We start from the raw sequence: 25,589 nt of genomic DNA on the forward strand, positions 1-25,589 counted from the left end.
GGCTTACTCGGTAAGGTTAGAAGAGGATTCTTTTCATTAACGTTTTTCATAACGTTTTGAAACTTTATGAGAATTTCCTGCCCACCTAATCTATCAGCGGACCCTTAACTTACTGTTGTTGAAAAAAAAATCCAAAATTTATATTCATTTTTTTTTTCATTTTCAAATTACGTCCATATTCGCCCATATGGGATTCCGACCCTGCATTTACAGAGCATTTCTAGTTTGGTTAAGTCGCATTCTCGGACTATCAGATATATATTTGTATCTAGTGTGGTGCCCATGAGTTCTGTTACAACACTCTAGGAAGCGTTCAAGGTCAGGATTACAGTTCAGAGTTTGATTATATATATATATATATATATATATATATATATATATATATATATATATATATATATATATATATATATATATATATATATATATATATATATATATAGAGTACACTTGAGAGGACGTGCAGCGACTGTCTGGGGCTTGGGTTTGTTGTCCTAATTGCTGATTTGAGTTGAGTAATTAGAGGACACAGATAATCTTGGGTGGTAGAACCCCAAGTACAGATACCATAGTTGAGATAAGGATAGACAAGAGAGAGAGTAATAGAGCGTCAGCAGGGCAGGGCGAGGTACATAATATCTGAATGCAGAAAGAATACCAAATGTTTTAGACTTCTCTTTAGCTATACTTTGTATGTGGTCCTGGGAATTATTACACTTATTAATGAGAACAACAAGCAATTTACCATCTGCTTTACTTATCATTATTGGTATTATATATATTATTATCTGGAAACGAGAGTCATCTCAGTTGTGTTGAGTTGTTTAATATAGAGTTGTTTGTGCGTGTGGTCGGGCGGGAAGTGCTTCATGTGTGGCGGGGGGCGACAGTTAACATGAGGCCACCACCGCACACTCCACATGCTCGCCCCACACACTCCACATGCTCGCCCCACACACTCCACATGCTCGCCCCACACACTCCACATGCTCGCCCCACACACTCCACATGCTCGCACCGCACACTCCACATGCTCGCACCGCACACTCCACATGCTCGCCCCACACACTCCACATGCTCGCCCCACACACTCCACATGCTCGCCCCACACACTCCACATGCTCGCACCGCACACTCCACATGCTCGCCCCACACACTCCACATGCTCGCACCGCACACTCCACATGCTCGCACCGCACACTCCACATGCTCGCACCGCACACTCCACATGCTCGCCCCACACACTCCACATGCTCGCCCCACACACTCCACATGCTCGCACCGCACACTCCACATGCTCGCCCCACACACTCCACATGCTCGCCCCACACACTCCACATGCTCGCCCCACACACTCCACATGCTCGCCCCACACACTCCACATGCTCGCCCCACACACTCCACATGCTCGCACCGCACACTCCACATGCTCGCCCCACACACTCCACATGCTCGCCCCACACACTCCACATGCTCGCCCCACACACTCCACATGCTCGCCCCACACACTCCACATGCTCGCCCCACACACTCCACATGCTCGCCCCACACACTCCACATGCTCGCCCCACACACTCCACATGCTCGCCCCACACACTCCACATGCTCGCCCCACACACTCCACATGCTCGCCCCACACAACCTCATAAATAACAGTTTCTGTTTGTTTTGACGTCCCAGTCTGACCCTATGATGAATTACCAGCAGCGCCAGGCTTGGAGGAACAGCAGGAGACTTCGAGGAGCAGCAGGAGGAGGCTTGGAGGAACAGGAGCAGAAGGCTTGGAGGAGCAGCAGGAGCAGAAGGCTTGGAGGAGCAGCAGGAGGAGCAGGAGCAGAAGGCTTGGAGGAGCAGCACGAGCAGCTGGAGCAGCAGCAGGAGGAGCAGCAGGAGGAGCAGCAGGAGGAGCAGCAGGAGCAGCAGCAGGAGGAGGAACAGGAGCAGAAGGCTTGGAGGAGCAGCAGGAGGAGGCTTGGAGGAGCAGCAGAAGGAGCAGCAGGAGGAACAGGAGCAGAAGGCTTGGAGGAGCAGTAGGAGCAGCTGGAGCAGCAGGAGCAGGAGGAGCAGAAGCAGGAGGCTTGGAGGAGCAGCTGGAGCAGGAGGAGCAGGAACAGGAAGCTTGGAGGAGCAGGAGCAGGAGCAGGATGGCCTTACATTAATAAGAGATTTTATATTCCATTTTTATGTGTAGGAATTTTATCTTTAATTGTTATTTATTAATCTTAATTTGTGGAGTGGCTTTTTTGTGATGTGTTCATTGTGGCGTGAGTGATTGTCTTCATACAATACATGCATAGCTGAATAACAGAGGCATTCTGGCGTGAGTGATTGTCTTCATACAATTCATGCATAGCTGAATAACAGAGGCATTCTGCACACAGCGTGAGAGCTAAACTGCTGGTCATCGGGGACCTAAATCATGGCAAGATTGACTGGCACTCCAGAAATGTGTGCTGAATATGCTTTATGTCTTTCTTATATGTGAGCAATCTCTCCTGCTCTGGAGGACAGACGATATAGAGGAGACATGATCACGCCATACACAGTATACATTACTGAGGGGAATATACAAGGCTGTCAATTTGAGCCTCTGTATCTTGAGACAAAATAGGATAAGAGGACTCAGGTGGAAGCTGGAATACAAATGAGCCGAAGAGAAGGAAAGAGTCGAAGCCTGTACGGGTGGTTATCTTGAGGTTATCTTGAGATGATTTCGGGGCTTTAGTGTCCCCGCGGCCCGGTCCTTGATCAGGCCTCCACCCCCAGGAAGCAGCCCGTGACAGCTGACTAACACCCAGGTACCTATTTTACTGCTAGGTAACAGGGGCATAGGGTGAAACTCAGCCCATTGTTTCTCGCCGGCGCCCGGGATCGAACCCGAGACCACAGGATCACAAGTCCAGTGTGCTGTCCGCTCGGTCGACCGGCTCCCGACCGGTATTCAACAAGTGGAATACACAAGGTGTATCCTCCTCCAGCCACCACCACAAGGTGGTGGTGGAGGCTGACTCCATACACAGTTTCAAGTGTAGATATGACAGAGCCCAGTAGGCTCAGGAATCTGTACACCTGTTGATTGACGGTTGAGAGGCGGGACCAAAGAGCCAGAGCTCAACCCCCGCAAACACAACTAGGTGAGTACAAGTTGTGGAAGCCACGTAAATTCCCATCTTTTAAAGCCAGATTTGACAGAGAATTCAAAGGTTAACAGCAAGGGCAGTAGGCGGGACACAGAGCTAGAGCTCACGGCCCCGGAGGAAGTGACAGGTAAGTACCCCCCCTCCCTCTCCTTCCTCTCCGTCTCTCCCACACTTCCTCCTCATATCCTCCTTCACAATTATCCTTCATTTCACACAACATTATATTTGCTTTACGTCGGAATCTTTTGACACTTTCCGCTTCCGCTTTTCCCTTCCTCTCTGTGTCTGTGTACGTCCTCCTCCTCTCTTCTCCCTCCTCCTTCCCCCCCCCCTGTCTGTGTACGTCCTTCTCCTCTCTTCTCCCTCCCCCCTCCCTCCCCCCTCCCTCTCTCTCTCTCCCTCTCTCTCCCTCTCTCTCCCTCTCTCTCTGGCTGGGTGTGAGAGTGAAGGAAGTGAGGTGGCGTGGTCGGGCAGGTGACCTCTGGTCGAGATCAGGTGCACCCCGCCTCCTACCCCTACCTCCCCTCCCCCCTCCCCCCCTCCCCCCTCCCCCTTCCCTCTCTCATCTGGACACAGAGTGTGTGTGTGTACTCACCTAATTGTGCTTGCGGGGGGTGGGGGGGGGTTGAGCTCTGGCTCTTTGGTCCCGCCTCTCAACCGTCAATCAACAGGTGTACAGGTCCCCTGAGCCTGGTTGATACCTGGTTGATGGGGTTCTTTGAGTTGTTCTACTCCCCAAGCCCGGCCCGAGGCCAGGCTTGACTTGTGAGAGTTTGGTCCACCAGGCTGTTGCTTGGAGCAGCCCGCAGGCCCACATACCCACCACAGTCCGGTTGGTCCGGCACTCCTTGGAGGAAACAATCTAGTTTCCTCTTGAAGATGTCCACGGTTGTTCCGGCAATATTTCTTATACTCGCTGGGAGGGGATAGAGCCTATTGGGCTCTATCATATCTACACTTGAAACTGTGTGTGGAGTCAGCCTCCACCACATCACTGCCTAGTGCATTCCACCTGTTAACTACTCTGACACTGAAAAAAGTTCTTTCTAACGTCCCGGTGGCTCATGTGGGTACTCTGCCCACCTTCCCGTGGGAGGACAAGGGGGAGTGTGGGACGACACCCAATGGGTGCATGGGTGGTAATACCGTGAATCAGCATTATCTAGAGGTAGCAAGTAGGTCACCCACCACCACCACCCAGCCACCACCACCACCACCACCACCACCACCACCACCACCCACCACCACCACCACCCACCACCACCACCACCACCACCACCCACCACCACCACCACCACCACCACCCACCACCACCACCACCACCACCACCCACCACCACCACCCACCACCACCACCACCCACCACCACCACCACCCACCACCACCACCCACCACCACCACCACAGGTGGCCACACAAGTGTGGGGGGGGACAATGACCCCGTGGTCTGGGCACTTACAATGCAACTCCACCACCAGCCCCCTCCCCCCTCTGACGTGCACACTCAGCCCCCCCTCTTCCTATGGTGGTAGTAATGGTAGTGGTAGTGGGGGTGGTGTTAGTAGTAGTGGTGGTAGTGGTAATATTGGTGGTTCTACCTGTGTCGTTATAACCTAACTATTCTACCACCATTCTAACACACTACCACCATTTCTTGTGACGGTACAGCCACCGACTCGCTTCTGCAGGTCGGCGTTCAATCCCCGACCGTCCACCAAGTGGTTGGGCACCATTTCTCCCTCCGTCTCAATCCTTATCATCATCCCTTCCAAGTGCTATATAGATCCACTTGTGTCCTCTTGTCTTACTTTCTCTCACTTTAAAGAGGCTGTCCTCAGTATTTTGTATGTTACGATCATGTCCCCCGCCCCCTCTGTTTCTACTGTAATCCAGGGTTATTAGCTTTTATTAGTTTTGGGTTTATGCTTGCGAAGGTGGTCTACGGGGGTGACACCGTTGGTCTACGGGGGTGACACCGTTGGTCTACGGGGGTGACACCGTTGGTCTACGGGGGTGACACCGTTGGTCTACGGGGGTGACACCGTTGGTCTACGGGGGTGACACCGTTGGTCTACGGGGGTGACACCGTTGGTCTACGGGGGTGACACCGTTGGTCTACGGGGGTGACACCGTTGGTCTACGGGGGTGACACCGTTGGTCTACGGGGGTGACACCGTTGGTCTACGGGGGTGACTCCGTTGGTCTACGGGGGTGACTCCGTTGGTCTACGGGGGTGACACCGTTGGTCTACGGGGGTGACACCGTTGGTCTACGGGGGTGACACCGTTGGTCTACGGGGGTGACACCGTTGGTCTACGGGGGTGACACCGTTGCTCTGCGGGGGTGACACCGTTGGTCTACGGGGGTGACACCGTTGGTCTACGGGGGTGACACCGTTGGTCTACGGGGGTGACACCGTTGGTCTACGGGGGTGACACCGTTGGTCTACGGGGGTGACACCGTTGGTCTACGGGGGTGACACCGTTGGTCTACGGGGGTGACACCGTTGCTCTACGGGGGTGACACCGTTGGTCTACGGGGGTGACACCGTTGGTCTACGGGGGTGACACCGTTGGTCTACGGGGGTGACACCGTTGGTCTACGGGGGTGACACCGTTGGTCTACGGGGGTGACACCGTTGGTCTACGGGGGTGACACCGTTGGTCTACGGGGGTGACACCGTTGGTCTACGGGGGTGACACCGTTGCTCTACGGGGGTGACACCGTTGCTCTACGGGGGTGACACCGTTGCTCTACGGGGGTGACACCGTTGGTCTACGGGGGTGACACCGTTGGTCTACGGGGGTGACACCGTTGGTCTACGGGGGTGACACCGTTGGTCTACGGGGGTGACACCGTTGGTCTACGGGGGTGACACCGTTGCTCTACGGGGGTGACACCGTTGGTCTACGGGGGTGACACCGTTGCTCTACGGGGGTGACACCGTTGGTCTATGGGGGTGACACCGTTGGTCTACGGGGGTGACACCGTTGGTCGACGGGGGTGACACCGTTGGTCTATGGGGGTGACACCGTTGGTCTACGGGGGTGACACCGTTGGTCGACGGGGGTGACACCGTTGGTCTACGGGGGTGACACCGTTGGTCTACGGGGGTGACACCGTTGCTCTACGGGGGTGACACCGTTGCTCTACGGGGGTGACACCGTTGGTCTACGGGGGTGACACCGTTGGTCTACGGGGGTGACACCGTTGGTCTACGGGGGTGACACCGTAGGTCTACGGGGGTGACACCGTTGGTCTACGGGGGTGACACCGTTGGTCTACGGGGGTGACACCGTTGGTCTACGGGGGTGACACCGTAGGTCTACGGGGGTGACACCGTTGGTCTACGGGGGTGACACCGTTGGTCTACGGGGGTGACACCGTTGCTCTACGGGGGTGACACCGTTGGTCTACGGGGGTGACACCGTTGCTCTACGGGGGTGACACCGTTGGTCTACGGGGGTGACACCGTTGGTCTACGGGGGTGACACCGTTGGTCTACGGGGGTGACACCGTTGGTCTACGGGGGTGACACCGTTGGTCTACGGGGGTGACACCGTTGGTCTACGGGGGTGACACCGTTGGTCTACGGGGGTGACACCGTTGGTCTACGGGGGTGACACCGTTGGTCTACGGGGGTGACACCGTTGGTCTACGGGGGTGACACCGTTGGTCTACGGGGGTGACACCGTTGGTCTACGGGGGTGACACCGTTGGTCTACGGGGGTGACACCGTTGGTCTACGGGGGTGACACCGTTGGTCTACGGGGGTGACACCGTTGGTCTACGGGGGTGACACCGTTGGTCTACGGGGGTGACACCGTTGGTCTACGGGGTGACACCGTTGGTCTACGGGGGTGACACCGTTGGTCTACAGGGGTGACACCGTTGGTCTACGGGGGTGACACCGTTGCTCTACGGGGGTGACACCGTTGCTCTACGGGGGTGACACCGTTGCTCTACGGGGGTGACACCGTTTGTCTACGGGGGTGACACCGTTGGTCTACGGGAGTGACTCCGTTGGTCTACGGGGGTGACACCGTTGGTCTACGGGGGTGACTCCGTTGGTCTACGGGGGTGACACCGTTGGTCTACGGGGGTGACACCGTTGCTCTACGGGGGTGACACCGTTGCTCTGCGGGGGTGACACCGTTGCTCTACGGGGGTGACACCGTTGCTCTACGGGGATGACACATTTGGTCTACGGGGGTGACACCGTTGCTCTACGGGGGTGGCCCTCGAGAAGACTGAAAGCAACCTTTCTATCCCCCTGACAAGGGAAACTATGACACCCCCCCCCCCCTCCTCTAGCGTCTACATAGATAATTACACGATGATCGTGAACCACGACCCTGATTTAAGCGGGTCCAACCGGGAGCCCGGATCCTTGTCATAACGACATACAGTCGGCACCGGAGCACAAGACAGTGTCAGACCACGATAAGATAACGGCAGTGACTTAGAAGATAACGGCAATAGACGGACAGACAGACCAACACACCATTCAATACTTGACGCAAAGAACCAACAGGTAGGAGGCGGGGGAGAGTGAGAGAGAGAGAGTTGCGTCACTAATTTGCGTCACTCAACGCTCCCAAGACGCACAGAAACATTAACCAAAAATGTCCCCCTTACGAGTGACAGGAGAAAAACAAAACCAGAGTGACGGAAGATGGCAACACCGCCCTCAAGGAGGTGTTGCCAGATGGTGTTGTGTGTATATATGACGTCTTGGGCTCCTCCTCAGCGAATGTGAGACATATGGCAACTGGCGATAACGGAGGGAGATATAAACAGAGATAGATACAGTAAGATACAGATAGATAGATACAGTAAACCCGTGACCACAACAAGAGTGGATAAAGGTGTGTAGTAAGGTACACCACGACTCTTTAGCTTGCCCCCGTAAACACCCCCATTAACACCTCACCTGCATTAATTACAGGTAATTTGGTAATTACAGGTAATACTAGAGCGATCATCGACATTGTCCTCAGGCGTATAATAACAGTTTGGTGCATCCCCCGCACGCTGGATTGTGTAATTATATGTCCAGTTGTTCGAGCATCGTGTGTGGTGTTGCTGGGGGAGTGTGGTGTTGCTGGGTGTGTGTGGTGTTGCTGGGGGTGTGTGGTGTTGCTGGGGGAGTGTGGTGTTGCTGGGTGTGTGTGGTGTTGCTGGGGGGGTGTGTGGTGTTGCTGGGGGAGTGTGGTGTTGCTGGGTGTGTGTGTGGTGTTGCTGGGGGTGTGTGGTGTTGCTGGGTGTGTGTGTGGTGTTGCTGGGTGTGTGTGTGGTGTTGCTGGGGGTGTGTGTGGTGTTGCTGGGTGTGTGTGTGGTGTTGCTGGGGGTGTGAGAGTTGATGGTGGGGCTGTGTGGTGTTGCCCCCACAACACCCCCCCCCCCCACAACCCCCACAACCCCCCCCACCACAACACCCCCACAACCCCCCCCCCCACATGCCGCTCTCACCCTGGCGATGCACTAAACGTGTCCCTTACAATGGTTGATTCTGAATATTTTATGTTTGATGTTTGTATTATTGGCGGGTATAACCTCTCTTGTCTCGGGCTCGTGAGTGGCCTTGAGGCGCGGCCCAGGTAGTGTCTTGGTGTGTGGGGGAGTGGTGGAGGGAGTGGTGGAGTGGTGGAGGGGGGGAGGGAGTGGTGGAGGGAGTGGTGGAGTGGTGGAGGGGGGGAGGGAGTGGTGGAGGGAGTGGAGGGGGGAGTGGTGGAGGGAGTGGTGGAGGGAGTGGTGGGGGGAGTGGGGGAGGGAGTGGTGGAGGGAGAGGTGGAGGGAGTGGTGGAGGGAGTGATGGAGGGAGTGGTGGAGGGAGGGAGGGAGGGAGAGGAGTGTGAGGGATCACGACCCACTGTCGTGTTGGGGTCACCTCCACCTCGTCACCATTGTAATGGTGGCCGCCAAGATGAGCCAGCACTCCTTACTGTCTCTCGCTCTCTGTCTGTCTGTCTCTCGCTCTCTGTCTCTGTCTATCAGTCTCACGCTGTCTGTGTATATGTCTGTCAGTGTCTCTCGTGTACATGTGTGTGTGTGTGTGTCCACCTGGTCGTTGAGTGATCAGGAACGTGACAACACCTAGGTTTCAAAGCGTTATATGACAAAGAGTGCTGGGAAGACGGGACACCACGAGCGTAGCTCTCATCCTGTAACTAGACTTAGGTAATTACACTAATCACACACATGGTACACCCGTCTTGTGAACACTAGTACAACATCCCCTCGTCTACATGATGGACAACGTAACCACCGACCACTACACACGGACCACGATTCATGAAGCATTCACTCGTCTACTGACGAAACCTGTACATCTTTCATAGCGGAGTTGTTGACATTGAAGAGCGTATCATGCACAGAGCAATTCCTCCGTGAGAACGGGTGGGCACCTCAAGTTACCACTCGGACTTGGGAGATGGAAGCTCGTGATTGAGTGATTCATACCGAGGCTTATATGGGGGGATCTGACTTGTCCATACCAGGGCTTGTATATATCACATGGTATAGCACATCAATACAATATAGCACATCAATACAATATAGCACATCAATACAATATAGCACATCAATACAATATAGCATCCATTTAACCTGTTTGGCACCTGTATGTATCTTCCAGTTCGGATATTAATAGGAGCTGCCTCGTATGGGAGCATCGGCCAATGGGCCTTCTGTAGTTACCTTCTTTCTTATATTTCCTTTCCTTCACCTTTTCCTGGTGGTGAGGTGATTTGCCCTGGCGGGTATAGGGTCTGACCAACAAGGTTTCCATCTTGGCTCCATCTGGCTCCTCCAGCCAGAGAGGGAGGTCGCTAACCTCCCTCTCTGGAGGGGCCAATCTGCAAGTCCTTCGCACACACTATGTACAGGCAGTCAGATCAGTGATCCACTATGGCGCACCTCCACTCAAGTCTGTCACAACAACAGTGGAAAAAGCTTGAAGTTGCCCAAAACAATGCTATGAGAGCTGCACTGGGAGCCCCCATGTGGACCAGGCTTGAAACTCTTAGACTGGAGACGGGTTTGTCCTCTCTACAAGAAAGAATATCACAAAGAACAGCTACAATTATCAGTAAGATAATTATTTCTCCTGATCCAATCCCAGTACGGCAGGCCTTGGTGGTTGGACTTGGCCAAAACAATGGAAACTCTTGGGCTGCCAGAGCAGGAAATGTCCTAAACAGACTACATTTAAAAAGCAGGATTCTTGATAAAGAGGGTGATCAACCACACCCAAATTACACCTGTTCCCCACCGTGGGAGGAGCCTACCTTCAAAATAGTAATAGAAAGTCTCCCAATGAAAAAGGCTGCCTATGATCCGACAATCCTAAGGCGCATAATAGAAGAGCAAATGTATAGCATAGCAGTAGCAGGAGCCACCCACATCTTCACAGACGGATCGGTGGACACAGAATATGAGAGTGCTGGCGCTGCTCTTTGCACGGCCAGCATACAGGCATATTGGAGACTGGGAGGACTAGTATCATCAACCCAAACTGAGCTGTTTGCCATACAACAGGCATTCGCATATGTGATTGCACAAAACACTCAAAATGCAATCATACACACAGACTCAAAAGCTGCATTTCAAATATTAGGACAAAAACAGTGGAAAGATAACGTGGAAATAATTACCACCATTTTGTATCTTGGAGCAGTCGCTAAAGGCAAAGGACTCAACCCTAAACTGGATCCCATCCCATTTTTGGAATCCCATTAAATGAGAAAGCCGATGAAATTGCTAAAATGGCAACTCGTCATCCAGTGATACATAAAACAATTCAACCCAGCCTAGAGAACATAAAAACACCATCACCAAAAAACTCTCACATCTCAACAAAGCCGACCTGCACCAGAGAATAACTGAAGGTTCACCATCTGCAACATGGTAACTTCAGGCAACCAAATTACAAAGGTTAAATATCCCAAAAGCAATCCACATGGAAATAGCAGTTAGGTTATATAGACTACGTCTAGGTTACAGATGCAACTGGGAGATTGGTGAACCCCGACAGAGAGAGTGCATCTTCTGCCAAACTGTCACAGAAAAGCCACTACTTCACTATCTTCTGGAATGTGTAGCAACCAGTGACCTTAGAAAAGCTTTAAGAGTTCCTGAATCTTGCAGTAACCACCCTGAAGCCATCAACACTGACACTCTTCTGGTCAAAAAAGGTGTCCAGCAGTTGGAGACCCTCATAAAGACTGTCAAGCAGTATCCCCTACCCCCACCCCCCCCCCCCCTCCCCCCGCGATAGCAGCCTGACGATTAAAAGCGACCTCAGAACACTGAATAGATTTACTGAACAAAAAAATTGTACCACTTACGGGCTATTCATGCCCGTGCCACCTCTTGGGATGGCTTAATTTCTATCAATCAATCAGTCGTTTCCATCTTCATTCTACCTAGCTCTGATGAAGACGAATTAAGCCGGAAACGCGTTTAGCATTCTCTATTTTTCACATGTGGATTTTCAGCATACTTGGATCACTGTTTTTGTGCTCATTGTTGCATATTATATATATATATATATATATATATATATATATATATATATATATATATATATATATATATATATATATATATATATATATACACACACACACACACACATATACACCAGGCAGCCAAGGTGATGTGAGGTAGAGAGCACTTAAGAAGAACAATTACACCAGACAAGGGACTATACACATATACATGAGAGTGGAAGTGTTGGCCCGGGGAAGAATTACTTTATGTATCTATAGGACTACGTTTTAAGACTGCTCATAGCCGAGTTGATAGTGCGTCGACCACACCGGCCTGGGGTCCAGGGTTCGAGACCCATACAGTCCAGGCGAATAGAATGTATCTATAGGGTTTTCTAAGCCTATAGGTACAGGGCATATGTTCCTGGTGGAGTAATGGGCTCTGGAATGGGGGTGTAGTGAAGTAGTGAATGTAGTGTAGTGAAGGCTCTTGTAGTGAAGGTTAAGGTTGAGTGGTTGTATGGTGGCCCCATTCTGGTCGGGGGAGCGGGGGGGGGAGGGGGAGGAGGTGTGAGAACAACCCGAAGGAAATAGCCAAGATTCTTAACCAGGGCGCGCTAGGCCAGATAACCTGCCTACCTGGCCTGGCTTGTTATCTCTTCCTCCCTCTCTCTCTCTCCCCCCCCCCCCCCTCTCTCTCTCTCTCTCTCTCTCTCTCTCTCTCTCTCTCTCTCTCTCTCTCTCTCCCTGCAACACACATGGCCCGGCGCACAATGCGACACACATGGCCCCGGGCCAAGGGAGGAGGAGGAGTCCTCTAGGGTGTAAAAAACTGACTCTCCGGTAAGGAATCCACATCCATTTTGTGTCCAATCATGGATACTATATAATTACTGGTGGACTCTCTCTCTCTCTCTCTCTCTCTCTCTCTCTCTCTCTCTCTCTCTCTCTCTCTCTTTCTCTCTCTCCCTTTCCATCTCCGCTTCACTCACACCCACCACCACCGTCCACACCACTACCACCACAGTCACCACCATCTCCCACACCACCACAGTCACCACCACCACATACACAACCAAAAGCAACCACAACCAACTCCACCACTAACGCCACAAGCCCCATCAACATTCCACTACTGACAACCACCATTTGCAGGTGTACTCACAAGAATGACAGGTGTAATAACAGGTGTGTAATGTGTGGATACACCTGAAGCTACTGTGCTGGCCAGTAATCACTATCACTGCCACCACACACACAACCACCATCAATATTATCCCCACAATTAATAACGAGAGAGAGATCACCATATAACACAAGGAATGCTAACGCGGTGAGGACCCTCTCGCAGTCACCTACAGCAACAGTCAACAACAGGACCCTCTGACAGTCTCCTGCAGCAACAGGCAACAACGGAACACTCTCACAGTCACCCTGCAGCAACAGGCAACTCTCACAGTCACCCTGCAGCAACAGGCAACTCTCACAGTCACCTACAACAACAGGCAACAACAGGAACACTCTCACAGTCACCCTGCAGCAACAGGCAACTCTCACAGTCACCTACAACAACAGGCAACAACAGGACACAGTCACCTACAGCAACAGACAACAATAAGCCCCACATACAACAGAACAAGACCCCTGTAACCCATCGTGTAGTATTATCAAGCATAATTAACTTCCAGGAAGAGTGTACAGGTCCTCCTGTTCCAGTGCCTCACCTGCGGGGCTAATGACCTGCAGCGGCCAGCGTAACAGCCATATAAAGCTCTTAACAGACACGGTTCCTTACCTTGTAAATTCCTTAAAATCCTTAAAGTCGTCGGCGTGCAGTACAGAGACGCAGCTGCTGTAATCCATGTCTGCTGCTAGACGGTCGCTAGAGGATTACCCACAAATGTGTCGACATTCAGTTTTCCATGTTTACAACACGGTACTTAAGTTACTGTTGGTGAGGGCGCTGTTCGGACAGCCCGGGCGCCATTGCTATCAACGCACAAGGAGCTACTTTGTGTGGCTCTGAAGCCTACTGGCAGGCCCCTAGTTCCTTCAGTCACAAGCCTATACTCCAGGCTGTAGTTCCTTCAATAACAACTGTCGATACATAACACCGTACACAATACACCGATCACCACTTACGAGGCGGTGCACAGTAGCAAGTGAGCAACATTCCCAGTTGGATGATCACTGCACAGTAACCGCACACTCACTTCACCCGCTTTACTTGATTTACTGAAGGTAAAGGTCACTGAAGTCGTCTAGGAAATTATGAGGAGAGTCGTAAACACTGTGTGGATGCCGCCAGGGCAGAGGAGGGGCGCTGGGGTCCTGTCAACAGGTCATTGCCTCGCCGCTAGACGGAAGGTCAGACAGTAGGAGGGGAGAAAGGTCCCCTAGAGGACCCTAGAGGAACGCCCCGGGGTGCGCTGGCCACCCCTACACACCTGCAGAGGGCGGGGTTGGGTCTCCCTTCGCCAGGTAGACACATGGTCCCTACGGCACCTCCATCAGGGTCACCGGAGGGCCTCCAGGCTGGGGACGGTGGCTGTGATGACACTTGGCCTGCTACAGGCTGCCCCACCTCCCTCAACCTGCGCCGCAGCCGCCCACAGCAGCAGCAGCAGACAGGTGTACACAGGTCTCCGCAACAAGCGAGGGTCAACACCTGCGGCTTGTCGACAAGTGCGGCCCACACACCCGCTGCGGCAACACTACCACACACACCCGACTGATCCTGTTAGTCGCATCCACTACCCACACGATCACCAAGTTCCACCCGTCCTCGTTACCGGATCACCAAGTTCCACCCGTCCTCGTTACCGGATCACCAAGTTCCACCCGTCCTCGTTACCGGATCACCAAGTTCCACCCGTCCTCGTTACCGGATCACCAAGTTCCACACTACAGGACCTCCGAGCACCACACTACAGGACCTCCCAGCACCATATTACAGGACCTCCGAGCACCACACTACAGGACCTCCCAGCACCATATTACAGGACCTCCGAGCACCACACTACAGGACCTCCCAGCACCATATTACAGGACCTCCGAGCACCACACTACAGGACCTCCCAACACCAACACTACAGGACCTCCCAGCACCACACTACAGGACCTCCCAGCACCATATTACAGGACCTCCGAGCACCACACTACAGGACCTCCGAGCACCAACACTACAGGACCTCCCAGCACCACACTACCTGAGACACAGGACACAACAGCATCCACTGGGAACTACATCAATATTTTTCCTTCTATATCCATCTCTGTCACTAATTACACCGGACTGCTTCCTCACACAGCACTGAGAGCAGTCGGTGGTTAGCTTGGTGTGGTGGTTGTGGCGGTGGTTGTGGTGGTGGTGGTGGTGGTGGTAGCGGGAGCGGTGGTTGTGGTGGTGGTAGCGGTGGTTGTGGTTGTGGTGGTGGTGGTGGTAGCGGGAGCGGTAGTAGCGGTGGTTGTGGTGGTGGTGGTGGTGGTGGGAGCAGAGCTCACAAGGTGGCTACCTTGTGGCGCGGACCTGCAGTGTGTGACGTTGACTGGCTTCTCCCATGCCCACCGCCGCTGTTGCTGCTGCTGCTGCTGCTGCTGCTGCCTCTGTTGCTGCTACTGCTGCTGCTCCTGCCTCTGTTGCTGCTACTGCTGCTGCAGCCGCTGCTGCTGCTGCTGCCTCTGTTGCTGCTACTGCTGCTGCTCCTGCCTCTGTTGCTGCTACTGCTGCTGCAGCCGCTGCTGCTGCTCCTGCCTCTGTTGCTGCTACTGCTGCTGCTGCTGCTCCTGCCTCTGTTGCTGCTACTGCTGCTGCTCCTGCCTCTGTTGCTGCTACTGCTGCTGCAGCCGCTGCTGCTGCTCCTGCCTCTGTTGCTGCTGCTGCTGCTGCTCCTGCCTCTGTTGCTGCTACTGCTGCTGCAGCCGCTGCTGCTGCTCCTGCCTCTGTTGCTGCTACTGCTGCTGCAGCCGCTGCTGCTGCTCCTGCCTGTTGTTGCTACTGCTGCTGCTGTTGCTGCTACTGCTGTTGTTGCTGCTGCTGCTGCTTCATCCGCCCTGAGACCCCCAGAGCCTCCCCCAGACCTCCTATCCTCATACACCTGGGGGTGTATGAGGACAAGGAACTGGGGTATGAGGATGGAGGGAAGGACTATCCACTTGAACCGTCGGGATTGAACGCCGACCTGCAGGAAGCGAGGCCAGCGGCCCTGCTGCTGCTGCCAAGGATAACCTCCAGGCGAGTGTAAGGGAAGGTCTGGAGGGTGACAAGCCTGGAGTACGAGCACTCGGACTCCGAGGCCGAGCACCACTCAACCATTGAGGAGCCGGTCGGTCGAGCGGACAGCACGCTGGACTTGTGATCCTGTGGTCCCGGGTTCGATCCCAGGCGCCGGCGAGAAACAATGGGCAGAGTTTCTTTCACCCTATGCCCCTGTTACCTAGCAGTAAAACAGGTACCTGGGTGTTAGTCAGCTGTCACGGGCTGCTTCCTGGGGGTGGAGGCCTGGTCGAGGACCGGGCCGCGGGGACACTAAAAGCCCCGAAATCATGTCAAGATAACCTCAAGATTGTACGTATGGTTAATCACGGGCAGGTGAGGTGCTAAGGTCCTGGTATTATTTATATAGTTAATATTAAGCGAACAATGAATGCGGTTATTCACTCTTACGCGGGTGAAGCATTTACGGCCTTGTGGCCGCGACAGTGAGGGATTGTGTGTGAGGTGTTCGGACGTCAACAATCGTGAGGTGTTCGGACGTCAACAATCGTGAGGTGTTCGGACGTCAACAATCGTGAGGTGTTCGGACGTCAACAATCGTGAGGTGTTCGGACGTCAACAATCGTGAGGTGTTCGGACGTCAACAATCGTGAGGTGTTCGGACGTCAAAAATCATGAGGTGTTCGGACGTCAACAATCATGAGTCGTGTCCAAAGCTCCCTGTCCTCATCAACACAGGCCAAATGGTAGTTACTCCACTGACCAAGGCCGCTGTTCATGACCAACAAAACCCTTCACACACACACGACCTCCACCACAAATGGAATGCATTAGGCAGTGATGTGGTGGAGGCTGACTCCATACACAGTTTCAAGTGTAGATATGATAGAGCCCAGTAGGCTCAAGAACCTGTACACCAGTTGATTGACGGTTGAGAGGCGGGACCAAAGAGCCAGAGCTCAACCCTCGCAAACACAACTAGGTGAGTACACCACGGGTCCAACATTTCGGGAACACTGCTTCGCTCATCGCCTCTGTTCGAATCCCGTTTCTATAATACACTTCCCCCGCGGCCCACACACACCAGTAATTACCACCACAACCTAATACCATAAGCTAAGTTAGGCTTAAGTATTCACCACATTCTAGTGTGAAATAATATTACTTTATACTTGAGAAAATGGTTAACTGTGGACTCCTTTAACGGCTGAGTTTGGAGCAAACTGTTTCATTTATAAACAGCGGGTTTGGCGGGTTGGTTAACAACCATTTGGCCTTGGTTGATGAGGACGAGCTGCATTAATGATGGCAGTGTTGTTTACCATTTATTAAACAGCTTGTAAACTTCACAACTCCAGGTTATTATTGTAATAACCTCGTGGGGCTTCCCAGCTCATAACTGTTTATTGAATGTAAAGCCGCCATGATGGAGAAAAGATGTAGAGGTTTCGCAAGTGGTTGGGTAAATACTTGACAAATTAAGAACCCCCCCCCACCACAAGCTCTCCGGTGTTTTACTGTAGAGGACTCTGGTGGCCAGCAGTTTCCCGCCAAAAGAGCGAGGCGGGCAGGCGTCTTGGTCACTATGGAGGGCGACTGCTGCCTCTCGTCACTCTACACTGCTAGAGTGACCAGAGTGGCTCATGAGTGACTTCACTCTCTTACCTCTCACCACTTTTGGCTTCACTTTATGGTGCCTAGAGCAACAGCGTGTCGAGGTCCCTTGAGGATGGTCCCTCCAAGACCACAACCTAACCTGCCAGAGTCACTGCTACCTATTTACTGCTAGGTGAGTCATATGACAGGCGTGCCCAAACGTGTGTGTCCTGCCCGGGGAGTGAACCCGGGTCCATCGGGTATGACCCGAGGACGTACATCACTGACGGCGACTTCAGGAGATGGGTTGTGTTTGATGTTAATCAACGGGTCTTTTGTCTCTGGCCTCCTGATCCTTCAGACTCCATCAACTGGCACCTGATCTACTGCCTCTTACCCGAGCCCAGCATTATCACATTGCACTTGCTCTAGTTAGTCACTAATAGCCACTTGAGACTCAAGCAGGAATGAGAGATGTAGATTCTCTCCCTCCTCACTCTCCCCCCATATTTCCATTCCCTTCCTCATTGCTCATACCCCCTCCCTCCCATACCCCTTTCATGCCTAGCATACCTTAGACCCGGCACCTACCCCGGGGCACGGCTCTACCCTCAGCCTCGCCCCCAGCAGGCAACACTGGCCTCTATGGCTCCCCTCAAGATGGTCGACTTTTGCGGTGGAATGAATGCTAGTAAGACTTGAGCCGGGCAACTAGCGCTTCTATGGCGGTGCGTCGTAAAGGTCAAGAGTGCTCATCTGCCTTGATAGGGAACTGCTTGACCATACCAATTCTCTCTATTACTGTGTTGGTGAGTGTTGGTGAGTGTTGGGGGGTGTTGGTGAGTGTTGGTGAGGTTAACAACACCTTGTGAGACACAGTGAGAGGTGTCTGGCCTCCACCTTGTGGCCGCCACAGTACTAAGTATGGCTGCTGGAGGCTCCAGCATGGTCTAGCAAGCGCCCCACTTGGCTCTAAGCTGCCATGTGCCACAAGCCTTGACTTAAAGTTGCCATATGTGAGAAAGTGGCAAGTGTTGCCGTTATTGAAAGTTGCCATCTGGGCGTGCGGCGCCCTAGCTGCAGAGGGAATGTGACCTCTCGGACGCGAGGTAATAGAGGCGAGAGTCGGGTGGCCTACCACCGTCTAACTAGACAATTACCAGCGTCGTAATGTACAGAAAGATGAACCTAGGTGCTGGGGGACAAGAACCGGAGCACAACCTTGTGCGCCATGGCCGGTATTCACCCAGCCTTTAGGCTACCACTTGCGAAACATGTACATCTTTCCTCAATCATGGGAGCATTGTTCACATATATAGTCCCGTCTCCTGAGAGAGGAAAGGGGAGTGACAGCTTCCTGAGGGACCAGGGGAGAGGTAAGGGGAGTGACAGCCACCTGAGGGACCAGGGGAGAGAGGTGAGGGGAGTGACAGCTTCCTGAGGGACCAGGGGAGAGGTAAGGGGAGTGACAGCCACCTGAGGGACCAGGGGAGAGAGGTGAGGGGAGTGACAGCTTCCTGAGGGACCAGGGGAGAGAGGTGAGGGGAGTGACAGCCACCTGAGGGACCAGGAGAGAGTTGAGGGGAGTGACAGCCACCTGAGTGACCAGGGGAGAGAGGTGAGGGGAGTGACAGGCACCTGAGGGACCAGGGGAGAGAGGTGAGGGGAGTGACAGCCACCTGAGGGACCAGGGGAGAGAGGTGAGGGGAGTGACAGCCACCTGAGTGACCAGGGGAGAGAGGTGAGGGGAGTGACAGGCACCTGAGGGACCAGGGGAGAGAGGTGAGGGGAGTGACAGCCACCTGAGGGACCAGGGGAGAGAGGTGAGGGGAGTGACAGCCACCTGAGTGACCAGGGGAGAGAGGTGAGGGGAGTGACAGGCACCTGAGTGACCAGGGGAGAGAGGTGAGGGGAGTGACAGGCACCTGAGGGACCAGGGGAGAGAGGTGAGGGGAGTGACAGCCACCTGAGGGACCAGGGGAGAGAGGTGAGGGGAGTGACAGCCACCTGATTGACCAGGGGAGAGAGGTGAGGGGAGTGACAGCCACCTGAGGGACCAGGGGAGAGGTAAGGGGAGTGACAGGCACCTGAGGGACCAGGGGAGAGAAGTAAGGGACGTGCTCGGGCAGCGGTCAGTCCCTGAATGAAGTGTTCAGGTAGTGTGAGGAGTGACGGGCGGCCCCACTCACTAGTGTTCCTCGCACGCCACTATCGCTCACACTCCGCCACACTCTCACACACCACCAGTAGTCCACCATTAGCCCTTTACCTATATTCACCTAGTTCTGCCCACCTAGTTGTGCTTGCGGGGGTTGGACTCTGGCTCTTTCGGCCCGCCTCTCAACTGTCAATAACTACTAAATAATTTTGTTTGTCCACACACACACACACACACACACACACACACACACACACACACACACACACACACACACACACACACACACACACACACACACACACACACACATACCTATAATAGGTTTACCTATAATAGGTTAAGTAATAATTGTAATTACGAAGCAATAAGATGCTTATCTTAACATACTAAGAAGGTTAGGTAAGGTCGGTGTTTTCTATGAAGCTTTTCAAGGTAAACTAAAATATTCACAATAAATTATTATGTCACATATGCACTTATTTAATAAGTCAATATTGACTTAAAGAAAGTGCGAGAACGGGTTGCCCCACGTCGTGTATCTTGAGCTGTGTGGTGTGTAATTCTGAGCCCCGTTACTGAGACTTCCTGTCTTCATAATACTGATATTCAAGTCGCCGGGGACACTATAGGCCCATATAACTCCTGTACGATGACTTATATGAAGTGGTATAACGGTGTATGATATACTGTGTGGTATATAACGGGAGGACCAGTTCCAGGGGTATGCCACGCCTGCACGCACGCACTCCACTACCCCGGAGTGGTAGTGGTAGTATACCCCATGGTATACCCACTATACCAAGGATGTTTTATATCCATGGTATACCTTCCCTGGTAGCAGCATATCTATTACGGCAGATATACTCCATTGATGCTCCCCCCCCCTCCCACAAATCTTCAGACGGCCTGTATACCAGGCAGTTCCTATGTATATATATATCCCCCACCAAACTCATACATATACATGTCTAACCTACACATGAAACAACCCCAGCGATCTCGCGTCGATTATTTCACCCCGGGTGAAATTTGTTGCACAGATCAACAACCATCTCTGCACACCTGTAATCCCCCCTCCCCCCTCCCCCCCTTCTCAGGCCACGGTGGCCCTGTCAACACTGCCCCCCAGCTGGTGGTATATATATGTGACCCAACCACCACCACTGGGGCTACATAGACTACAGCTACCACCATTGTGGCTCACCACGGCTACATCACCACAACGCGCCTCTACCCTGTATGGTCTCTTGTTGGTCTACGGCCAGCGCCATTGGTGTTTCTGGAGGTATGGGAAGTAACGATGTTTCGGTCCTCCCTGGGACCCGTGGGTGGTGACGTTTCGGTCCTCCCTGGGACCCGTGTGTGGCGACGTTTCGGTCCGTCCTGGACCATTCTCAAGTCGAATCGACTTGAGAATGGTCCAGGACGGACCGAAACGTCGTCGTCCCTTCACCTTCTAGTGTGTGGTGTGGTCATCACACTAATCATCAAGGAAGCGAGAGAGACACACACACACACACACGAGAACCATCAAAGGGAAGAAGAAGAGCTTCAAAGTCTTCCATATAACACGAATGTTGTCAAGGCGTTGTACCGTCGTCACACCAACATGAGGGAGAGCGGGGGGGGGGGGAACCGCGCCCTGCACAACGCCGCGTGGAAGGCCATCAATCATATCTTCCCCAGTAGGCCAGAGTTCACATAATTGGGACTCGGGCTACTAGTCTATACGACTAGGCTGGAGAGAGGGGGGGGGGCGGGGACGGTCACTAACGGGACTGGCGGAGCGAAGACTGGTGTCATGTTGACCAGACCACACACTAGAAGTTGAAGGGACGACGACGTTTCGGTCCGTCCTGGACCATTCTCAAGTCGATTTTGTGACTCATCGCCTGCATCTGGTGTCCTGACCTCCACAGTTTAGCGAGACGTTAACCAAGTCCCAGTCCCCGATATATATCCAGTCTTTGAAGCGTTCATGCAAAGGTTTCCTTCCCAAAGGTTTCAATTCCCTACCTGGAACCAAAAGTTCCAAGTAGCACGGGGTATGGTGAGCCCGTAGTCCTCTGACCAAGAGGTCTTCAGCAACAGCAATATATCATGGTCAAACGTTTCAGGTCGCGGGAGAGCTTCCCGCTCATCATCTACTCAGCATCCTTATCTCTGAGATAAGGGAATGTTGCCATGGCTTCTTTCTTTCTTTCTTTCTTTCTTTCTTGTTTGGTTGCTTCAGCCAACTGGTGATGAATGGAACACTGTGGCGGGTTCTCAGAGCCGCTCGTGTCTTTACACACATACTAAATAAAAGAATTTAGCTAAGCCTAAACGAGTACAGAAGGCCAAGAGGCCCCCCCCCACACTCATACACAATTTCACCTAATACATATACATACACATACATGCACACACACATTGGACACACACATTTGGACCAAAGAGCCAGAGCTCAACCCCCGCAAACACAACTAGGTGAGTACATTCTAGAAGTGGTCTGAAAAATGGTTGCTAGATTTTAACCCAGGCAAATACAAGGTTACGAGGAATGGGACAAGAGTCCATAGACCAGTACAGCAGTATAGGATGAAGGGAAGACAAGTTCTTTAATCTGAAAAGAAGAAAAACCTGGAAGTGGACATAAGCCAAAATCTGATGCCAGACGCCCACATCAGCAGAATAACAGTAGCTGTGTATACTGGCCAACAGCTGTGTATGGGGTACTGGCCAACAGCTGTGTATGGGGTACTGGCCAACAGCTGTGTATGGGGTACTGGTCAACAGCTGTGTATGGGGTACTGACCAACAGCTATGTATGGGGTACTGGCCAACAGCTGTGTATGGGGTACTGGCCAACAGCTGTGTATAGGGTACTGGCCAACAGCTATGTATGGGGTACTGGCCAACAGCTGTGTATGGGGTACTGGCCAACAGCTGTGTATGGGGTACTGGCCAACAGCTGTGTATGGGGTACTGGCCAACAGCTGTGTATGGGGTACTGACCAACAGCTGTGTATGGGGTACTGGCCAACAGCTGTGTATGGGGTACTGGCCAACAGCTGTGTATGGGGTACTGGCCAACAGCTGTGTATGGGGTACTGGCCAACAGCTGTGTGTGGGGTACTGGCCAACAGCTGTGTGTGGGGTACTGGCCAACAGCTGTGTATGGGGTACTGGCCAACAGCTGTGTGTGGGGTACTGGCCAACAGCTGTGTATGGGGTACTGACCAACAGCTGTGTATGGGGTACTGGCCAACAGCTGTGTATGGGGTACTGGCCAACAGCTGTGTATGGGGTACTGGCCAACAGCTGTGTATGGGGTACTGGCCAACAGCTGTGTATGGGGTACTGGCCAACAGCTGTGTATGGGGTACTGGCCAACAGCTGTGTGTGTGGGGTACTGGCCAACAGCAGTGTATGGGGTACTGGCCAACAGCTGTGTGTGGGGTACTGGCCAACAGCTGTGTATGGGGTACTGGCCAACAGCTGTGTATGGGGTACTGGCCAACAGCAGTGTATGGGGTACTGGCCAACAGCTGTGTGTGGGGTACTGGCCAACAGCTGTGTATGGGGTACTGGCCAACAGCTGTGTATGGGGTACTGGCCAACAGCAGTGTATGGGGTACTGGCCAACAGCTGTGTATGTGGTACTGGCCAACAGCTGTGTATGGGGTACTGGCCAACAGCTGTGTGTGGGGTACTGGCCAACAGCTGTGTATGGGGTACTGGCCAACAGCAGTGTATGGGGTACTGGCCAACAGCTGTGTGTGGGGTACTGGCCAACAGCTGTGTATCCTTCAGAAACTTGGACAAGGGAGCTTTCCGGACCCTATATACAACCAAGGTGAGACCCACTCTTGAATATGCATCCCCCAGCATGGAACCCTTACATGAAAAAGGACAAGGAGAGACTAGAAAAGGTCCAAAAGTTATGCAACGAGACTCGTTTGGAGCTGAGGGAATTGAGCTATGAGGAACGACTAAGGGAACTGAACCTTATCCCACAGAGAGGAAAGGTGAGATAAGGGGGACATGATAAAACATACAAGATTCTGAGGGAATTGACAAAGTACAGAAAGCAGTTTTTTATTATTATTATTTTCTACGACAAACGTGGCCACACATTTACAATGCTAACCAGTCAAAGCTAACAAGAGAACGAGCGCTCATAGGTGGAAACTGGGCACGCTAATGAGCCATAGAGACATCAGGAAGAACTTTTTAAGTGTTTGAGCTGTCAGTAAATGGAATTGGTTAGATTTAGAAGTCATTGAAGCAAATTCGATTAAAAATGTTAAATGTAAATAGGGAAAATTTAAGAAATGAATCATTGCATCAATCTACGAACGTTCGGAAGGCGGGGCTAGGAGCCTAGCTCGTCCCTGCAAGCACATCTAGGTGAGTATATCTAGGAGAGTATACTCATACACATCCACTCAAACACCTGCACACACACACACACACACATCTTTTACCCCCCCCCCCCCAATACAATGCTAATACCTCCCTTCCCTATCTTTCTCGTCATATATCTGTTACACATTCCTCTCTCCCAATCCCTGTCCTTATAGTCTCTTACCTCCTCTGTCTCTCTGTCTCTCTGTCTCTCTGTCTCTCTGTCTCTCTGTCTCTCTGTCTCTCTGTCTCTCTCTCTCTCTCTCTCTCTCTCTCTCTCTCTCTCTCTCTCTCTCTCTCCCTCTCCCTCTCTCTCTCTCTCCCTCTCCCTCCCAGTATACGGAGTGTGAGTATGGTGTAGACTAGCGGCCACAGAAGGAGTAAGCGGCCATTAGTAAGCGTGGAGCAGTATTAGGAAGGAGGGAGGAGAATGCCGGAGAACACGGAAATGTGATCCAGCGGCCAACATCACCGTTCATAACACCAGCACGGGTCGGTCAGGGAATGGTGGCGTCCTGTAGGATCACCTTCTCTCACACAACCACCTCTGGCGCCTACCTTGAGGTGCTTCCGGGGCTTAGCCTCCCCGCGGCCCGGTCGTCGACCAGGCCTCCTGACTGACAGTAACTTACGGGAAGGAAGAGCTGTCACCGTGCCGCCAGGAGGAGTGACAGGTGACCAAGGCGTGCGGACATGAGCGTAGAGAGAAGGTGTGACTTACCTCCTGGGCTTGGGCCTGATAATGTGGTGTCCCGGGTCGTTGTTCGAGCCCCAGTAGTGGTCGGCGTCCCTGAACTCCGGCATTGGGTGCGGGCCCGCGTGCTGCCCCGCCGCCATACTACCACACCATCGCTCCTGAAACACACACCCTCTTAGTACTCCAAACTGAACTGCATAATCTAAATGGGGCCTAACCAGAGCAAGAACACCACCACCAGGGGGCTTATTACTAACGCTTTGATTAATAAATCCCAGTGTCCTATTTGCCTTATTACGAACATTCATTCATTGATTTTTCAGTACTGCAAACTTAGACAACACCTTATTATAATGTAATAGGGGAGGGGGGGGGGCGCTGGGCTTATGAAGCAGCCTATGTCTGGGGGGTACAGGGTGTCTGGGGTTCTCCTGGGTAAATTATGGGGGCAAATGGCATTAATATAAGAAGGAATCACTGTTACTGGAGCATGTTTGACCTGCTGGAGACTGGAAGGATGCCACCATTTTCCACGAGTGCTTTTGGACTGAGTCTTGGGGGACATTTTTTAATTTTGTAGTAAAGAGTTTCGAAACTATGTTTGTTATGTCAATTCCATGGAAACAACAATAATATATATATATATATATATATATATATATATATATATATATATATATATATATATATATATATATATATATATACACGAGGCCCTGGGTGCCTGGTGCCAGTAGACTACGAGGCCCTGGGTGCCTGGTGCCAGTAGACTACGAGGCTCTGGGTGCCTGGTGCCAGTAGACTACGAGGCTCTGGGTGCCTGGTGCCAGTAGACTACGAGGCTCTGGGTGCCTGGTGCCAGTAGACTACGAGGCCCTGGGTGCCTGGTGCCAGTAGACT

At 52.6% G+C, this 25,589-nt stretch overlaps 1 protein-coding gene across 2 annotated transcripts in view; it reads right to left on the minus strand.

The window, feature by feature from the left end:
- Positions 1-25,589, minus strand: part of LOC123773344 (ankyrin repeat and BTB/POZ domain-containing protein 2) — a 198,588-nt gene that overhangs the window by 97,447 nt on the left and 75,552 nt on the right. The window contains exon 2 of one of the 2 annotated variants that reach the window (XM_069318138.1): positions 24,714-24,847. In XM_069318138.1, coding sequence (XP_069174239.1) covers positions 24,714-24,829 — 116 coding nt within the window. In that variant the 5' untranslated portion in view covers positions 24,830-24,847. Of the gene's footprint in view, positions 1-13,425; positions 15,006-24,713; positions 24,848-25,589 lie in introns of those variants that run through there. The other variant, XM_069318139.1, reaches the window with a different exon arrangement.

This window comes from Procambarus clarkii, chromosome 89, assembly GCF_040958095.1.
Source record: "Procambarus clarkii isolate CNS0578487 chromosome 89, FALCON_Pclarkii_2.0, whole genome shotgun sequence".
NCBI classification, from domain to species: Eukaryota; Metazoa; Arthropoda; class Malacostraca; order Decapoda; family Cambaridae; genus Procambarus; species Procambarus clarkii.